Source organism: Pipistrellus hanaki (genome assembly GCF_964339955.1).
Source record: "Pipistrellus hanaki genome assembly, chromosome: 5".
In the NCBI taxonomy this organism is placed as follows: domain Eukaryota; kingdom Metazoa; phylum Chordata; class Mammalia; order Chiroptera; family Vespertilionidae; genus Pipistrellus; species Pipistrellus hanaki.
The window spans coordinates 90,099,187-90,116,196 of NC_140507.1; the positions used below are offsets into that span (position 1 = coordinate 90,099,187).

The window sequence follows — 17,010 nt, forward strand, 5'->3', positions numbered from 1 at the left end:
GCATACATGCTGCCTGCCGAGGGCAAGGAGCAGGGTCTGCAGGGGCGAGAGGGTGCTCTGTGTGGCAGTCGGGATGGGGGAGAGGGGGAGCCCTGTGCAGGAGACAGAGGGTATGCATAGGGAGGCTGGTGTGGCTGGAGTGCAGGGCCCCATGGGCTGAGAGGAAGGAGCTGGAGAAATCCAGACCCCAGCAGGACTGTGCAACGAGGAAATGTTCTCTGAGCGAACCAGGCGCCAGGCGCTCAGGAGCTCAAGGGCACGGGCTTGGTGCCTCAGGCCAGGAGGAGACTTGGAAGACTTTGGAGACTGGAGTGGGGAACAGGAGAGGGTCCGCTTCCCACTTCAGAGAGCAGGTTTGTTGCTGTCCCCGGTTGCTCTCATCAGAGCTGGGTAGAACTGAGTTACTTCGAGTAGGACTCACCGAGTACAAGTATCATAACGTGAGTCTGATGGACACAGAAGCCTTGCCCCATCTTCTCGGGGCTCAGCCCGCCCAGGGGAGAGGAGGTGCTGAATTAGAAGACGTCCCAGGAGTTCTGGCAGAGGCACTAAGAAAGCTGCCGTTCCCTCAGTCTCACCAAACAAGGATGGAGAAACAGGCCTTCCCACCTGGAGCCCAGCTAGCCAGCTCCCAGATAAGCAAGGCCCCAGGGGCTGCTCTGGACCTGGGCCAGGACTCCCCGCGCCACACAGTCCAGAATAAGGAGGGGCTGGGCTCCCCGAGCAGGAAGAGGACAGAGCATGCCCAGCCCCGGCCTGAGTGAGCTAAGAGACAGCCGCTCTCTGACGCTGATGGTGCATTCAGAAGCCATGGGTGTTGGTCCCCTAGAATCTCCCACCCAGCGGTGCCCCTGGATCTGGGGCCTCCCCCACCAGCCTGAAGAACTCCACAGCCCTTCCCCAGACCCCTGCAAGCCTCTGTGATACCGGCAGCTGATGGAAGAGAAGATTGTACAGCCTGGCACCATTCACACCAGCATGAAGGAGGTACTAAGACACAGAGCTCTGCCTGTAAGTGCCATCAACACGCCAGGGGCAGCAGGACCATGGGGCACCCGCTGCAGAGATGGACAATCCACAGGAGGCAGACAGCGGGCACCCACTACTGAAATGGATGCATCCACAGAGGCAGGACCCCAGGAACCGCGGTGGAGGCGGACATGCTGGTGGCAGCAGCATGGCGGAGTGCCCACCATAGAAATGATAAGTCCCCAGGGGGCAGGCCTGTGCATCACCTGCCGATTCAATAAACTCTCACTCCTCCTGCCAAGAGGACCTGGTCATTTTTTAAAAAATATATTTTGTTGATTTTTTACAGAGAGGAATAGAGAGTTAGGAACATCGATGAGAGAGAAACGTCAATCAGCTGCCTCTTGCACACCGCCCATAGGGGATGTGCCCGCAACCCAGGTACATGCCCTGGACTGGAATCAAACCTGAGACCCTTCAGTCCGTAGGCCAATGCTCTATCCACTGAGCCAAACCAGCCAGGGCACCTGGTCATTTTTTTTTTAATCATGCACACAGTGAAATGAAAATGGTTCTGTCAGTCTGACACACAAACACATGTGTAATCAACTCCCCCATCAACACAGAGCACTGTCACCCTAGACCCCCGTGGTCCAGCAGGACTCTCCACAGGCTCTGACCTGTCCCATATGTAACCCTCCACCCTGGTAGCCTGGGGCCACGTGTGGCTGGTGTGACTGAGAAGCCAAGTTCTCTCTTTTTAGGTCATTTTACTTCATTAAAAGTCAGGTGCCTGTGGGTAGAGGGGACCATTCTGCAGCCTGAGAAACCTTTGTCCCAGACAGGCCCGTCTCCCCGTGTGCATGTGGGAATCACCTCTCCGGTTTCTGTTCCCATCCATGGTGTGCTCAGCTCTTGTCTCAGAGAAATGGAGCTCAGGCATCGGTCAGGCCTCTCTGCTGCCCTCACTCCTGTCTCCCAGCGGATTCCCCCGCAGAAGCTGCCTTGTGTCCACACCTCCCTGCTGCACTCGCAGAGCTTCCTGTCTGCGTGCACACTCACAGCCTGAGAATATTCAGAGCACGTCTTCCTTGGGACATATGTTTTTACTTCTGTGGGGCTGGCCTGGGGGTGGGGGTTGGGGGTCTGTGGTTCAGCCACTGTTGTGCCCACTTACCCTCACTCCTGCCCCAGACCAGCAGCCCCTCCTCTGGGCAGCAAGTGGCCCCCAGCCCTCCGTGATGTACTCCCCACCACTCCACAGGCACATCTTGAGTTTCATGCTCAATCTCAGGTACAGCATCGGGACAAGCTACCTCCCGGGGGGCAGCACATCTCACCCTGAAACGCACAAAGAAAAGGGCCTTCCTGCTCCCCCCAGGGCAGACCCAGCTTCTGCTCCTGCCTCAGAGGCTGCCAGGGCAGCTCTCCCACTCACCAGGCCTCTTTGCCCTTCTCCCCCAGGTCCCTGGCTGTCGGGCCCCAGTACTCGTCCCTGGGGACACAGCCCATCCTTTGCGCCAGCATCCCGGGCCTCGTCCCCAAACAGCTGCGCTTCTGCCGGAACTACGTGGAGATCATGCCCAGCGTGGCCGAGGGCGTCAGGATCAGCATTGAGGAGTGCCAGCACCAGTTCCGCGGCCGCAGGTGGAACTGCACCACCATCGACAACAGCCTGGCCATCTTCGGCCCCGTGCTGGACAAAGGTATGCTTCCAGGGGGAGGTGGCAGCCTGTTGGTGCCGCAGGCCCGAGCCAGCTGCCCTGCTCTGCCCTCGCGTCCCACCTGCCCCCGGTCATGGCAGCAGCACCTCCAACAGGTGGGCAGTGGGGCACACTCCTGGTGATATCTGCATCTCGGATGTGGTTTCTTCCCATGGTCCCTGGCGCTGAGGGGGCTCCTGAAGCTCAGGAAGGACACGGGATCACACAGATTTCTCTGACTTGCCCTCCCTGAAAGGAAACTGCACTTAAGGCAGGTCTTAGGGAGAAAATACAATTAAAAGAGGAAAAAACAAAAACAGGAAGGGAGAGGATTGGAGGCCAAGAGGCACATGAGGGAAGCTGTCCAGGGGCCTGGAGCCAGTGGTTATTTGGGGGAGGAGAGGAAGATGAGGAGGGCTACATGTTGGTGAACTTTTGGTGAAGAGCAAATTTTCTCAAAAAGTCATGGTTTAAACCAGCGATTTTCAGCCAGTGTGCCACAAGAATTTTTAAAACATGCAACACCTGACTATTTAGTTAGTGGCACTGACTTCTTTTTCCTTAAGATGTTAGATTTTTTAAAATGATAACAGGTACTACAACAATAGCCATCCAGTATAAATGAATCAAAATTATAATTATTTTTGTCAGATTGTAAATATATATATAATGAATTGCAGAATTTTAGTAATTAGTTTATGTGTGTCATGTGATGAAAAAGGTTGAAAATCACAATTTGGACAATGATGATGTGTCATACGTCCCAACAAATCAGAGTGCAGCACACCCAAGTTTGCCTATGCCCCTCTGCCAGTACCTGCTCTCCCTCACATCTGGCCATCAGTGGGCTGATCACATTCCTCTGCATGTGGCCTGGGCTCCATTACTATATGGGAGCTGGGCCACATGGGCAAGTGGGAAGGGAAGGAGGTGGAGAGTGGGAGAAAGGGACTCCTTTCACTTAGCAAAATGTTTTCAAGATTTATCCACATTGTAACATGTTACAGCACTTCATTCCTTTTATTTCTAAACTAGAGGTCCATTACATGATATTTGTGCAAGGATAGGCCTTCCTTACCCTGGCTTCACTCCTGGATGCTTGGGAGCCCAAAGTCCTCACTCCTAGCCAGAGCACTGCTCCTGTAGCTCCCTCCGCCGCCCCCTATACCCCTCATAGCAGGTGTCCCACCCCTCCCGGCAGCTCTGCACCTGCATACACAAATTAACCCACCATCTTTGTTTAGTTAATTTGCATACTCACTCCTGGTTGGCTGTGGTAATAGCAGAGGTACGATCAATTTACATGTTTGTCTATTATTAGGTAAGATAATATCCCACTATATGGATATACCACATTTTATTATTCATTCATCGTTGATGGACATTTGGGCGTTTTCAACCTTTGGCCATTGTAAAGAGTGCTGCTATGAACATTTTAATACAACTGTTTTCAAAGCCTTTGGAGTGGATGAGTAGAATTGCTTGTTCTCGGGATAATTCTAAGTTTTTTTGTTGTTGTTGTTTCTTTTTTAAGAGTATTTTTTTAAATATTCAAGAAAGAAGATTTTAAGTATAATAACGTTACATGAAATAAACATTAATATTTCAAGAAAAACTATTTTAAATAAAATAATACTAGAGGCCCAGTGCACAAAATTTATGCACCAGTGGGGGGGGGGGGTTTACCCCCTAAGCCTGGCCTATCTAGGACTCTTGCAATCTAGGACTCCGCGGGGGATGTCTGACTGCTGGATCAGGCCCAATCTCGCAGGCAGTCAGACATCCCTCATGCAATCAGGACCACTGCCTCCTAACTGCCTCTGCCTGCTTGCCTGATTGTCTCTAACCACTCGCCTGCCTGCCTGATCTCCCCTAACCACCTCTGCCTCGGCCACCACCTCCATGGCTTCATACAGAAGGTCATCTTGAAGAAAGTCTGGAATGACGTCCAGAAGGCCATTCAGCTATTCAGTCTAATTAGCATATAACCCTTTTATTATTATAGATTAAATGCAATAAAAATTAATATTTCAAGAAAAAATTTTAAATATAATAATATTACCAAAATTGTACTAACATATTATAATATCACAAAAGTTGTAGAAAATATTAAAAATCTGCAAATAACAGGCATTATTTTTATTATAGTCTAAAATACTTTTTTTCTCTGGCTCTATTTTGGTTCATCAGTTTATGTTGTTCATTATATCCCACAAATGAGTGAGATCATGTGATATTTATCTTTCTCCAACTGACTTATTTCGCTTAGAATAATGCTCTCTAGGTCCATCCATGGTGTTGCAAATGGTAAGAGTTCCTTCTTTTTTATAAAGTAGTATTCCATTGTATAGATGTACCACAGTTTTTAATCCACTCATCTGCAGGCTGTTTACAAATCTTAGCTGTGGTAAATTGTGCTGCAATGAACATAGGGGTGCATATATCCTTTCTGATTGGTGTTTCTGATTCCTTGGGATATATTTTTATAGAAGTGGGATTACTGGGTCAAATGGAAGTTTTATTTTTAACTTTCTGAGGAAACTCCATACTGTTTTCCACAGTGGCTGCACCAGTCTGCATTCCCACCAGCAGTGCACCACGGTTCCTTTTTCTCCGCATCCTCGCCAGCTCTTGTCATTTGTTGATTTGTTGATGACAGCTATTCTGACAGGTGTGAGATGATACCTGATTGTCATTTTGATTTGCTTCTCTCAGATGATTAGAGACTTTGAGCTTGTTTTCATATGTCTCTTGGCCTTCTGTATGTCCTCTTTCAAAAAGTGTCTAATGAGTATGGGAGGCGGGGGGGAGGCAATGGTATATGTACACAGATAATAATTTAATTTTTAAAAAGTGTCTAATGAGGTTCTTTGCCCATTTTTTAAAATCCTTTATCTTCCTTTTGTTAAGTTGTATTAGTTCCCTGTAAAATTTGGAGATTAAAGCCTTATCAGAGATAACACTGGAAAATATGTTCTCTCATGTAATGGGATTTCTTATTGTTTGTTGATAGTTTGTTGACTGTGCAGAAGCTTTTTATTTTGATGTAGTCCCATTTGTTTATTTTCTCCTTAGTTTCCTTTGCCTTAGGAGCTGTATTGGTGAAGATATTGCTATGACATATGTCTGATATTTTGCTGCCTGTGGATTCCTTTAAGATTTTTATGGTTTCCTATCTTATGTTTAAGTCTTTTATCCATTTTGAGTTTATTTTTGTGTATGATGTAAGTAGGTGGTCTAGTTTATTTTTTTTATCCTTTTTTTTTTTTTGCCTGTATCTGTCCAATTTTTTTGAACAGCATTTATTAAGAGACTGTCTTGACTCCACTGTATGCTAGTATCTGTCTCCTTTGTCAAGTATTAGTTGAGCATAATGACAAGTTAATTTCTGTGTTCTCTGTTCTGTTCCATTGGTCTATATGTCTGTTCTTGTGCCAGTACCAGGCTGTTTTGAGAACAGTGGCTTTGTAATTTAGCTTGATATCTGATATTGTGACCCCTCCATCTTTTTTCTTTTTTCTCAAGATTGCTGCTGCTATTCAGGATCATTTTTTGGCCACAGGCACTTGAGCTTCTGCCACCTTTTTTTTTTTTATTTTTTTTTATTTATTTATTTTTTTTTATTCCATATGAATTTTTGGAGAGTTTGTTCTAGCTCTGTGAAATATGGTGTTGGTATTTTAATGGGGATTGCATTGAATCTATAGATTGTTTTGGGTAGTATGGACATTTTAAAGATGTTGATTCTACCAATCCATGAACATGGTATATTCTTCCATTTGTTTATGTCTTCCTCTATCTCTTTTTTCAATGTCTTATAGTTATCCAAGTATAGGTCTTTCACTTCCTTAGTTAAATTTATTCCTAGGTTTTTAAAATTTTTTTGTTGCAAAAAAATGAGTTCATTATTGGTATATAAAAAAGCCATATATTTCTGGGTGTTAATTTTGTATCCTGCTACATTTACATTGCCAAATTAATTTAGTAAGTCTAGTAGTTTTTTGATGGAGTCTTTGGGGTTTTCTTTGTACAACATCATATCATCTGCAAATGGTGACAGTTTTAATACTTCTTTTCCAATTTGGATGCCTTTTATTTGTTCTTGTCTGATCGCCATGGCTAGCACTACCAGTACTATGTTGAACAAAAATGGTGAAAGTGGGCATCCCTGTCTTGTTTCTGTTCTTAGGGGAAATGGTTTCAGTTTTTGCCCATTGAGTATGATGGTGGCTGTAGGTTTGTCATATATGCCTTTATCATGATGAGATATGCTCCCTCTAGTCCCACTTTGCTGAGAGTCTTTATCAAAAATGGGTGTTGGATTTTGTCAAATATTTTTTCTGCATCTATCATGTGATTTTTGCCTTTCAATTTGTTTATGTGATGTATCATGTTTACTGATTTGCAAATATTGTGCAAGCCTTGCATCCCTGGAATAAATCGCACTTGATCTTGGTGTATGATCTTTTTAATATATTGCTGGATGCCATTTGCTAATATTTTGTTGAGAATGTTAGCATCTATGTTCATCAGGGATATTGGCCTATAATTCTCTTTCTTTGTAGTGTCTTTCTCTGGTTTTGGAATTAGGATAATGCTGGCCTCATAAAAGGAGTTTGGAAGTGTTCTTTCCTCTTGGATTTTCTGAAATAGTATGAGGAGTACAGATGTTAGTTTTTCTTTGAAAGTTTGGTAAAACTTTCCTCTGAAGCTGTCCAATCCTGGACTTTTGTCTGATGAGAGGGTTTTTTTTATTACTGTTTCTATTTCATTTGTTGTTATTGACCTATTCAGGTTTTCTGACTCTTCCTGATTCAGTTTGGAAAGCTTATATTTTTCTAGGAATTTGTCCAGCTTGTTGGTATTTAGTTGTTCATAGTATTTTCTTACAATCCTTTGTATTTCTGTGGTGTCAGTGGTTACTCCTCCATGTTTAGTTTCTGATTTTATTTATTTGGGTTCTCATTCTTTGTTATTTGATGGGTCTGGTTTATCAATTTTGTTTATCCTTTCAAAGAGCCAGTTCTTGGTTTCATTGTTGTTGTTTTTATTGTGTGTTTTTGTGAGGGGTTTTTGTTTGTTTGTTGTTGTTTTTTTGTCTCTGTGTTATTTATTTCTGCTCTCAACTTTATTATTTTCTTCCTTCTACTTACTCTGGGATTTTCTTGTTTTTCTATTTCTAGTTTTTTAAGTTGTAGGGTTAAATAGTTTATTGTTCATTTTTCTTGGGGTTTTTTTTAGGTCTACCTGTAGTGTTATGAACTTCCCTCTCAGGACTGCTTTTGCTGTGTCCCAGAGATTTTTGGGTGTTGTGTGTTTATTTTCATTTGTTTCCAGGAATTTTTTATTTCTTGACTCATTGGTAGCTCATTCAATGTTTTATAACATGCTTTTTGACCTCCATGTGTTTGAATGTTTTGGGTGTTTTCACTGTAGTTGATTTCTAATTTATATATATATATATATATATATATATATATATATATATATCATGTCATCTGTGAATAGAGATACTTTTCATTCTTCCTTTCTAATTTATATGCCTTTATTTCTTTTTATTGCCTAACGTCTCTTGCTAGTATTAAATAAAAGTGGTGAGAGTGGTCATTCTTGTCTTCTTATTGATCTATTAAGTAGAAAACTTTCAGTAATTCAACTTTGAGTGTGATGTTAGCTGTCATTTGCCTTGTATGCCCTTTATCAGATTGAGAAAATTTCCTTTTACTTCTAGTCTGTTGAGTGTTTTTATCATGAAAGGATGTTGGATTATATCAAAATCTTTTTCTTCATCAAGTAAAATGATCATGTGGTGTTGCCTTCATCCTCTTCATGTGTGTGTGTTAGTGCTGGTTGATGTTGATATTTGAAGGCATTGAACCACCCTTGCCTTCTTGGGATAAATCCTCCTTGACCATGATGTAAAATCCTTCTGATTTGCTGGATAATTTTGTTTGCAATCGTTTTGGTGAAGATTTCTGCATAAGGAATATTGGTCTGTAGTTTCTTTTCTTACATTTGTCTGTTTTTGGTGTCCGGGTAATGCTGACCTCATAGAATGTGTCTAGAAAGGTTCCCTCCTCTTGTTTTGGGGAAAAGTTTAAGAATCATTGGTGTTGGTTCTTCCTTAAATGTTAGTTATAACTTCCCAAACTTTCTTTGTTGAGAGGCGTTAAATTACTGATTCAATATCTCGACGTGTTATAGATCTATTCAGATTTTCTATTTCTTCTTGAGTTAGTTTTAGTAGTTTGTGTTTTCTAGAAATTTCTCCATATTGTCTAGATTTCTTGCTTTTTTGAATGCCTCATAATTTTTTGTTGAAATATGTACCTTTTTAATATTATAATATGGTAACTCTGGAAATTGGATTATTTTCCCTTCTCCAGTGTGCTTGCTATGAGTTGTAGTTGCTTATTTTTGTGTCTTTCTTTTTTTAAAATCCTCACCCAAGGGTATGTTTTTATTGATTTTATAGAAAGAGGGAAGGGGAGAGAAAGAAATGCCAATGTGAGAGAGAAACATCTATGAGTTGCCTCCCATATGCACCCCAACTGGGGATCAAACCCAGAATCTTTTGGTGTATGGGATAACACCCCAACAAATTAAGCCACCCGATCAGGGTTCTTTGTCATGTGTGGTCTCTGAAGTATCTGTTTCTTTAGCTTGTGGTTAGCTAGTGGTTTGGCAGAAATTTCCTTAATATCCTAGAGCAAAAATAGTCCTTCTATTCTTTGCAGATTGGCTGTGCTGTGCACTCTTTCCATGTTAGCAAGTCTGCTCACAACTCTGCCTTAGTTTTGCTCCCTGCCACTGAGCCTAAAGATCAGCTGGAGATGAAATCTTAAAATATTTCTTGAGCATGCATCCTGCCTCTGGCATGCATGTGGCTTTAGCTCTCTCCGGATACAGAGGAGCTTTTCAAAGCTTTTATTCACCAAAGTAGCTCTTCTCCAGCCTTTCCTCCCAGGCAGCCAACTGTAATCTTTCCCCCCAGGTGGCAGAGGCTTGTTTATTTGATTTTCAATGTTTTCAAGGAATACTCTCCACTGAGAAACTTATAATTTTTTATATCAGTCCTTTAAGGAATTCCAAACAAATCCTTGGGAACAATATCCACTAGACTCCATCCAGAACCATCTACCCATATGAAAAAAACAAAGACGGCCATCTCAAGACTTCAGGTCAGAGGATGGTTCACTTGGTTGCTGGAAACCTTGGGCTCCATTCCAATGTTCTGACTATGTTGAGTCTTTGCTTGATTATTTCAAATTCATTTTTATTGATTTCAAAGAGGAAGGGGAGAGAGAAAAAGAGAGAGAGAGGGAGAGAGGGAGAGAGGGGGAGAGGGGGAGAGGGGGAGGGAGAGGGAGAGAGGAGAGAGAGAGAGAGAGAGAGAGAGAGAGAGAGAGAGAGAGAGAGAGAGAGAGAGAGAGAATGATGAGAATCATTGATCGGCTGCCTCCTGCATACCCCACACTGGGGAATGAGCCCACAACCCTGGCATGTGCCCTGACCAGGAATCAAATTGTGACCTCCTGGTTCATAGGTTAACATTCTACCACTGAGACACATTGGACAGGCTTGATTTTTTTTTTCCATGTTTCCGTGGAAGGCAAGCACTGGACACATCCTGCTCTGCCATTTTGCTGATGTCACTTCGTATTGCTTTGAGACTTAGTCTCAGGAACCAGGCATCACCACATTCATTGAGGCAGTTTCAAAGGCCTCCCAAGGTCAAAGGTAGGAGACACAAACCCCATCCCTTGATGGCATGATAAAGTCACCTTAAGAGGTGAGCTTAAAGGATAAGATGTGCACGGGTGCAGATGCCCTCAGAATACAAGAGAAAGAAAAAGAACGAGAGATGCACCAGGTCCTGGGATTGCTGGCATGCATGTAGCAGGGCCCACTGAGGAGGGGTCCTGGGAGTACAGCTGAATGCTGCATTGAGGGCTGGGAGGACCTGATGGTGTTTGTTCAAGGGCCCAGGACTCCCCAATGTCAGGTGTTTATAACCATCTCCCCGAGGTGAGCCCCTGTTCTCTGGAGCTTGTGGGGTCCACTCACTTCCTGGAGTGTCAGCCTTCCCATCTACAAAATGGAAAAATAATTGCTACTCGGCTGATTTCACAGAACTACCATAAGCATAATTATATAGCAGCTCTCTATGGGGATGGCCACTGCCATGCATGGGAGGAGCTAGGTCCACAGGGCAATGTGGCACATCAGGCATGTGGGAACATGTGTGTACGAGTGTATGCATGTGTCTGTATGTGTGTCTGCACACGTGTGAGTATGGGGCATGTATGTGTGCATAAAGTTGTACGGGTGTGCATGGCTGCATGTGTACATGTTTGAGCAAATGTGTGTAGTGTGTTTGGTGTTCGTGTGTGTGTTTGATGTGTATATACATGTGGGGTGTGTGTGTGTACATGTGTGGTGTGTCTGTTTATATGCACAAGTGTGCATTGCATGGTGTATATGTATGCATGAACGTGTGTGTGCATGTGTGAGCAAGCATGTATGTAGTGCAGTTGCTGCCTATATGGGTCCTATGCTGTGCTTTGGTCGTGGTGCTGTGGAGCAGGGAAGCATGTTCAGCACTTGTACCATGGCCAGGAGCCCCAAACAGGGTCCTAGGGCTCTCGGGGTTTCTGGTTCCAGAGCCCAGATTGGCATTCCTCGGGTTCGCACTTCCCCAAAAGGAAACAGCAGGATTTGGGAAGAAGGCAGAAGCCTGTCCTCCCTGGAGGCTGCCAGTGGCGGTAGAGTAAGGCTGTCTCCGATGGGGTTGGGAAGCCAGGGTTTACTTATGGGTTCTAGTCTGCCCCATTGCTCCACATGTCTTTCCCATCAATGCCCACGCCACGCCATCTTGATTACCTGCAGTAAGTTTTGCAATCCAAAAGTATGCGTCTTCCAACTTTGTTCTGCTTGTCCAGGCTTTGGTTATTTGGGGCCCTTACCATTTTATATGAATTTTAGGATCAGCTTGTCAATTTCTGCAAAAAGCTTTAATTTTTAAGGATTGCATTGCTTCTACACATCAATTTTGGGCGTATGGCCATCTTACAATAGTGTCTCCTGCTCCAGAAACATGGAATGTAATTTCTTTTAATGATGTTTTATTGTTTTCAGGGTACAAGTCTTGCACTTCTTTTATAAAATTTATTTCTATGTAGTTTATTCTTTTTGATATGATGGTAAATGGAACTGTTTACTTAATCTCATGCTTAGATTGTTCATTGTTAGTGTAAAGAAACACAGTCAATTTTTAATATTGATCTCATACTCTGTAACCTTGCTGAAGGTTTATCAGTCAGATAGTTTTTATGACTTCCTTGGGATTTCCATGTTATTTGCTAATAGAGACTATTTTCCTTCTCCCTTCCAATCTAGACATTCTTTGTTTCTTCTCCTTGCTCAGTTGCCCTAACTGAAGCATCCAGAACAATGTTGAAGAGCAGTGGGCAGTGTTTTACCACTGGGTATAATGCTAGCTAGTTTTATAGATCTCGGTGTGAGGATACCAATTCGTCTGAATTGGTAATGTGGAAGAGTGAGAGAGAGCACAAGGAAGAAAGGGAGGAAGGGAGGGAGGGAGGAAGGGAGGGAGGGAGGGAGAAAAAGAGAGAGAGAGAGACTATATATATATATATATATATATATATATATATATATCTGTCTCTTTTTTAAGGACAATTGTTTTATTTTATTTATTTATTTTTCAAAGAGTAGGGAAGATGGAGAGAAAGAAATACCAATTATGAGAGAGAATCATTGATTGGCTGCCTTCTGCACAATTCCTACTGGCGATTGAGCCTGCAACCTGGGCATGTGCCCTTGACTGGAATCGAACCCAGTCCACAGACTGACACTCTATCCACTGAGCCAAACGAGCTAGGGCTATAATGTCTCTTTTGATTCTTTGCACTTTTTTGAGTTACATGATCCAAAAATCACATAGCAATCTATCATCAAAAGCTTTAACATTTGTGAGCTCGTGACTCAGTTGGATTGTCCTTCATTCTGTGGGAAAGGAGAAATTGGAAGCACCTGATGTGCACGGGGCTTTGTGGCCCAGTTGTCATAGCCAACGCCAGGCTGGCCACACGCCGGGAAGACTAAGGGTCTCCTCCGGGCAGAGGGGAGAGAGTGGCCCTGGAAGGGGAGGCAGGAGCCTAAGCAAAGATGCCTTGGAACCCCCAGGCCATCTAAGGGCTCTGACTCCTTTCCAGGTGCCCCGGTGTTACACGGACTGACCCGCATGAAGGTCCCTGGGGTAAGCCGTTGTTCCCTTGGAGCACAACATTACCCTCACTGGATGCAGGCTCTGTCCATTCTTCACACATTAGTACATGAGTCCTGTCATCCTCAGCTCCAAACCGCAATTTCCCAGCTATGCTCAGACCCACACACACCTGGGTCAGCAAGGCCGTTGAAGCCCTGACGTCTGTCTGACTAAGACCTCGTCCTCTCCTCTCTGTTTCACACCCCAGGGCAACTCAGCGTCCCGCTTTCTCCTGAGATACTTCCTGCTCCTTGTGCGCTTCAGACGATGCTATCGCAGATCTTACCTGACCACCCAGAGCTGCCCATCCCTGTACCCCGCCTCACTACGCCCTGAATCTGAAGTGAGGGCAGTCTTTGTGTCCCATCATCAAAGTCCTCATCCTGTCCAGCTCCTATTCCTCAGCTCTCAGCCCACAGGTCCCACTTGGGCAGCAGCCCCAAGCCCCCAGAGCCTCTCCCCATTTCCTGGCTCCGTCTGGGCCCCACCAATGCCATCACATCAGTCTCGTGTGCCCCACCCTATGCCCAGCAGGTGCACAGCGGTGCACAGGGGCAGTTCCAGTGTGTGCGCTGGCACATAGTAGGTGCTTAGTAAGGAGGTTCTGAGAGCGTGGCTGAAAGATGTGCTCTGTGCCCGGATATCCCCGTGTAGGCAGACTTTCCAGGGGAGGTGGCACTTGAACTGGCTCTCAAAGAGTTTTCTCTCTTCCTTTACAATAAGTTTACCGTGTTTTCTGGTGGGGTGCTCAGTGTTTTACACCATGCCACAAATTGAATCCTAATACCCATCAGATGACCCAGAATTATGTGTGAGGAAACTAAGGCAAGGTGAGGGGCCCGGCCAGGACTCCTGAGGGTACCCCAGCCCATGTGGAGTCAGCAGGGGCTCTCTGGGGCAAGCAGGTACCCAGGGCCTAGGGAGATGCCCTCCTCTTCTGCACCCCTTAACTTCCTCAGAGCCTCTCCTAGGAAGTCTGGACACCAGCAGGCCACAGGCACACTCCTGAGGCCTCCGTGTCCTGACCCCTTATAACTCAAGGTCCACTCTCCCTATGCCCATCCTCCTTTCATCCACACCCCATCTGATCTCCCATGTTCACTCTCCCCAGATCAGCTCTCCTCACATTCACTCCCCCATGTCCACTCCCCACATCTACTCCCCCACATCGCTCTTCTGTTGTTCATTCCCCCTCATCCGCTCTCCCCATGTCCACTTCCCTACATTGACTCGTCCTATATCCAAGCTCCTGTCTCTGCTCTTTGCTCCCTCTGGCTCCCCTATCCAGTCTCTCCCACCCCCTCCCTCTCACATATCCCCCCTCCCCCCTTTCCTGCTAGATTACAAGTGCTTCAGCCCCCAGCCCTCACCATTTGGTCTGAATAGGGAAGAAGCCCTGCTCTCGCTCACCTGCCGTGGGGCTGAGAAAGGGCCTGGTCACTGGTGAGTGGCCTGGGGAAGGAGCTGGCAGGTGCCCCAGAGAGAAGCCGGCTCCTGGAGACAACTATGGAGCCCTCCTCCTCACCTGCCCCCTGACTGTAATCAATCTGATTGGATTAGAGTCAGGGCAGCCCTAATCATCTCAGAGGTCACCCAGGCTTTGCGGTGGGGTCCATGGGTCTGGCCCCCCCCACTGTGGCGGCCTCATTGAACAGAGCTTAACCAGCAGGCCAGCTTAGGATAGGGGCCCAGCCTTGTGTGGGCATGTGTGCATGCATGTTTGAGCATGTGTAAGTGTGTGCAGGGTGTGTGAGGATATGAGGGAAGAGCATATGCTCATAGCTCCCGCTTTCAGCACACAGACACACACACATACACACACACACACACACTCCCTGCCACCTGCATAGCCTGGGGCTGGACCCACAGAACATGCTGGCGGGAAGGTGGGGTTGGGTGACAGAAGTGAGCCCTAGCTTGGGACAAGTGCCCCCTCCTGCTTGCAAGGCAGCAGGACCATTTAGCATGCGTTGTAGGTCAAAAAGCATCTGAAGAATTTCTGAGTGCATGGAGGCTGGCGCAGGATTGCTGCTTATCTGCTCCCCACCCCTGGCAGGGCTTGGGCACCTGAAGGGCCTGCTTTTCCCAGAGCTGGCCAACACCCCTTCTTGACTTATGAGGTGAAGGAGTGGGGAGGCCTCCAGGCAAGAAAGACAGGTCTCAGAGCTAGGAGCTTCAGCAGACACCCTGAAGTAGGAGAGACCCTCATGTGAGCTCCCCCCTCCCACACACCTGCTGGGAAGCACAGTGCATGTGGCCAGCCTAAGGTCCGAGCGTGAGGGGGAGTCCCTGTGGCACATGGCTTTGCAGGGGGCTGGGCTCCCACCCAGGTGGGCACTTCACCTGAAAGCAATGGAAGGCCCCCAGCTGCATCCTCCAGTGACACCGGGCACTGCGCTGCGTCTATTCATGCGTCCTGTGCCCTTGGTGCCAGCAGGGCCCGGAGCCTGTCACTTCAGAGTACTGATCAGTTCCCCCAGGACCCCTCAGCCCCTCAGGCAAGATCTGGGAAGGTCAATCAAGTTCTCAGCAGGTGTGTGTCCAGACCCCAATCTTTCCTGTTCTCCTTGCGGGCTGGGCTAAGGAGGAGTAGGAGGGGGGCAGCATGCCCCTCCCCTCCCTGGCAGAGCCCTTTTCCTGGACTTGCTCCAAGAGGTGGTCTGCTGCCTCCTGGGAGGGCTGGGTGCAGGCACGAGCTGGGCTCAGGGCTCAGGAGGGGCCTGAATAGGAGGCCCTCGACAGGATCAGCGTCCCCAATCCAGGTTGCAACCTTTGACCCTCATGAGAAAGTGTTTCTGTGCTGGGTGGTGGGGGCTCCCCCGTATATCATTAACTCTTCCCAGCGGGAGGGGGCGAAAGCGCCAGAGAAACTCTAGGACACCCTGCCGCGCCCGGCTCAGAGCACAATGCGCCCACCAGGACGACAAGATTAGCCACAGAGAAAAGTGAAAATGCTGCTGGATTCACACGCCCGAGGGCCATGTTCGGCGTGTGAACAGCGCTCCCCGCACATACCTCCCGGTTGCTATGACCAGTTTGCCATGGCCTAATCGCCGACGAGGGGGAAATTCATATAAAATATCACAGGCCATTGTGGGCCTAATGCGGCATGACAGTGGCTCACAAAGCCAAATTCATTAGCCCCAGCAGGCAATCAGAGGACACTGGCCACGCCGGAGGGGCGGTGTCAGAGGCCACTGCCTTGGCCACAGTGGGGTGCCAGCCGAATTCCACTCTCAGGTGGTTTCAGGATGCAGTATTACCAGATGCCATCAAGACACCCCCCCCTCCATTGCCCACCTCACTCTGGGATCAGGGAGGGTAGGCATTGTGGAAGGGGAGGCACTGGCCAGCCAGGTCCAGCAGAGCCACCGTCCTGGGGCATTGATTGAGGGAAGGTGCCAACCTACTGAACGCTCTAGGAGTGACCTGGGCTGCCACCTGCCAAGTGGCCAAGTAGCCCCCAAGGCGCCTGGGGAGATGTGGGGGGGGGGGGGCGGGGGGAGACAGAGAAGGAGGCTGGGGTACAGATGGTTGAGGGCACTCGGGTTCTCTCTGTGATGCACCAGTGATGATCTATAGGCAGGCAAGGGCCAAGTGACCCTTAGAGGCCTGAAGGTCAGCACTGACCTGAGGAGAGATGGAGCCCATGGTGGAGAGAGCTGCACCCAGGTGAGGGCGGATGTCAGCCAAGAAGAGACTCTAGCAAACAGGTCCTGCAGCTTCTAGGGAGGTCATACCCCACCCTGTCTTTGGCTGAGTCCCTGCCTGGCCACCAGGTGACAATAGACAGGCCTCTGAGTTCCAGAGGTCAGTTACCAAGGGCCTGGCTTCACGTACGGACCCGGCCAGAGATACACAGCCCACCCGGGGACCCAGGGCAGGGAGGTTGTGTTAGGGACCCTCATGTGAGCGCCTCCCCTCCCACACACCTGCAAGGTCTTACAAATCTGAGGCCGCAATGGAGCCTGGGGGCTCATCCCAGGAGCCCTTCCTCCATCCAGCATTAGCACCCTACAGCTGGAGAATCACCTGGGATCTTTTATA

General features: G+C 47.2%; 1 protein-coding gene across 1 annotated transcript in view; it reads left to right on the forward strand.

Annotated features, from left to right (window-relative positions):
- Nucleotides 1-17,010, forward strand: part of WNT3A (Wnt family member 3A) — a gene marked incomplete at both ends in the record, with an annotated part of 46,836 nt that overhangs the window by 13,159 nt on the left and 16,667 nt on the right. Inside the window, one exon of the mRNA XM_084885196.1 lies at nt 2,434-2,675. Coding sequence (XP_084741322.1) covers nt 2,434-2,675 — 242 coding nt within the window. The remainder of the gene's footprint in view (nt 1-2,433; nt 2,676-17,010) is intronic.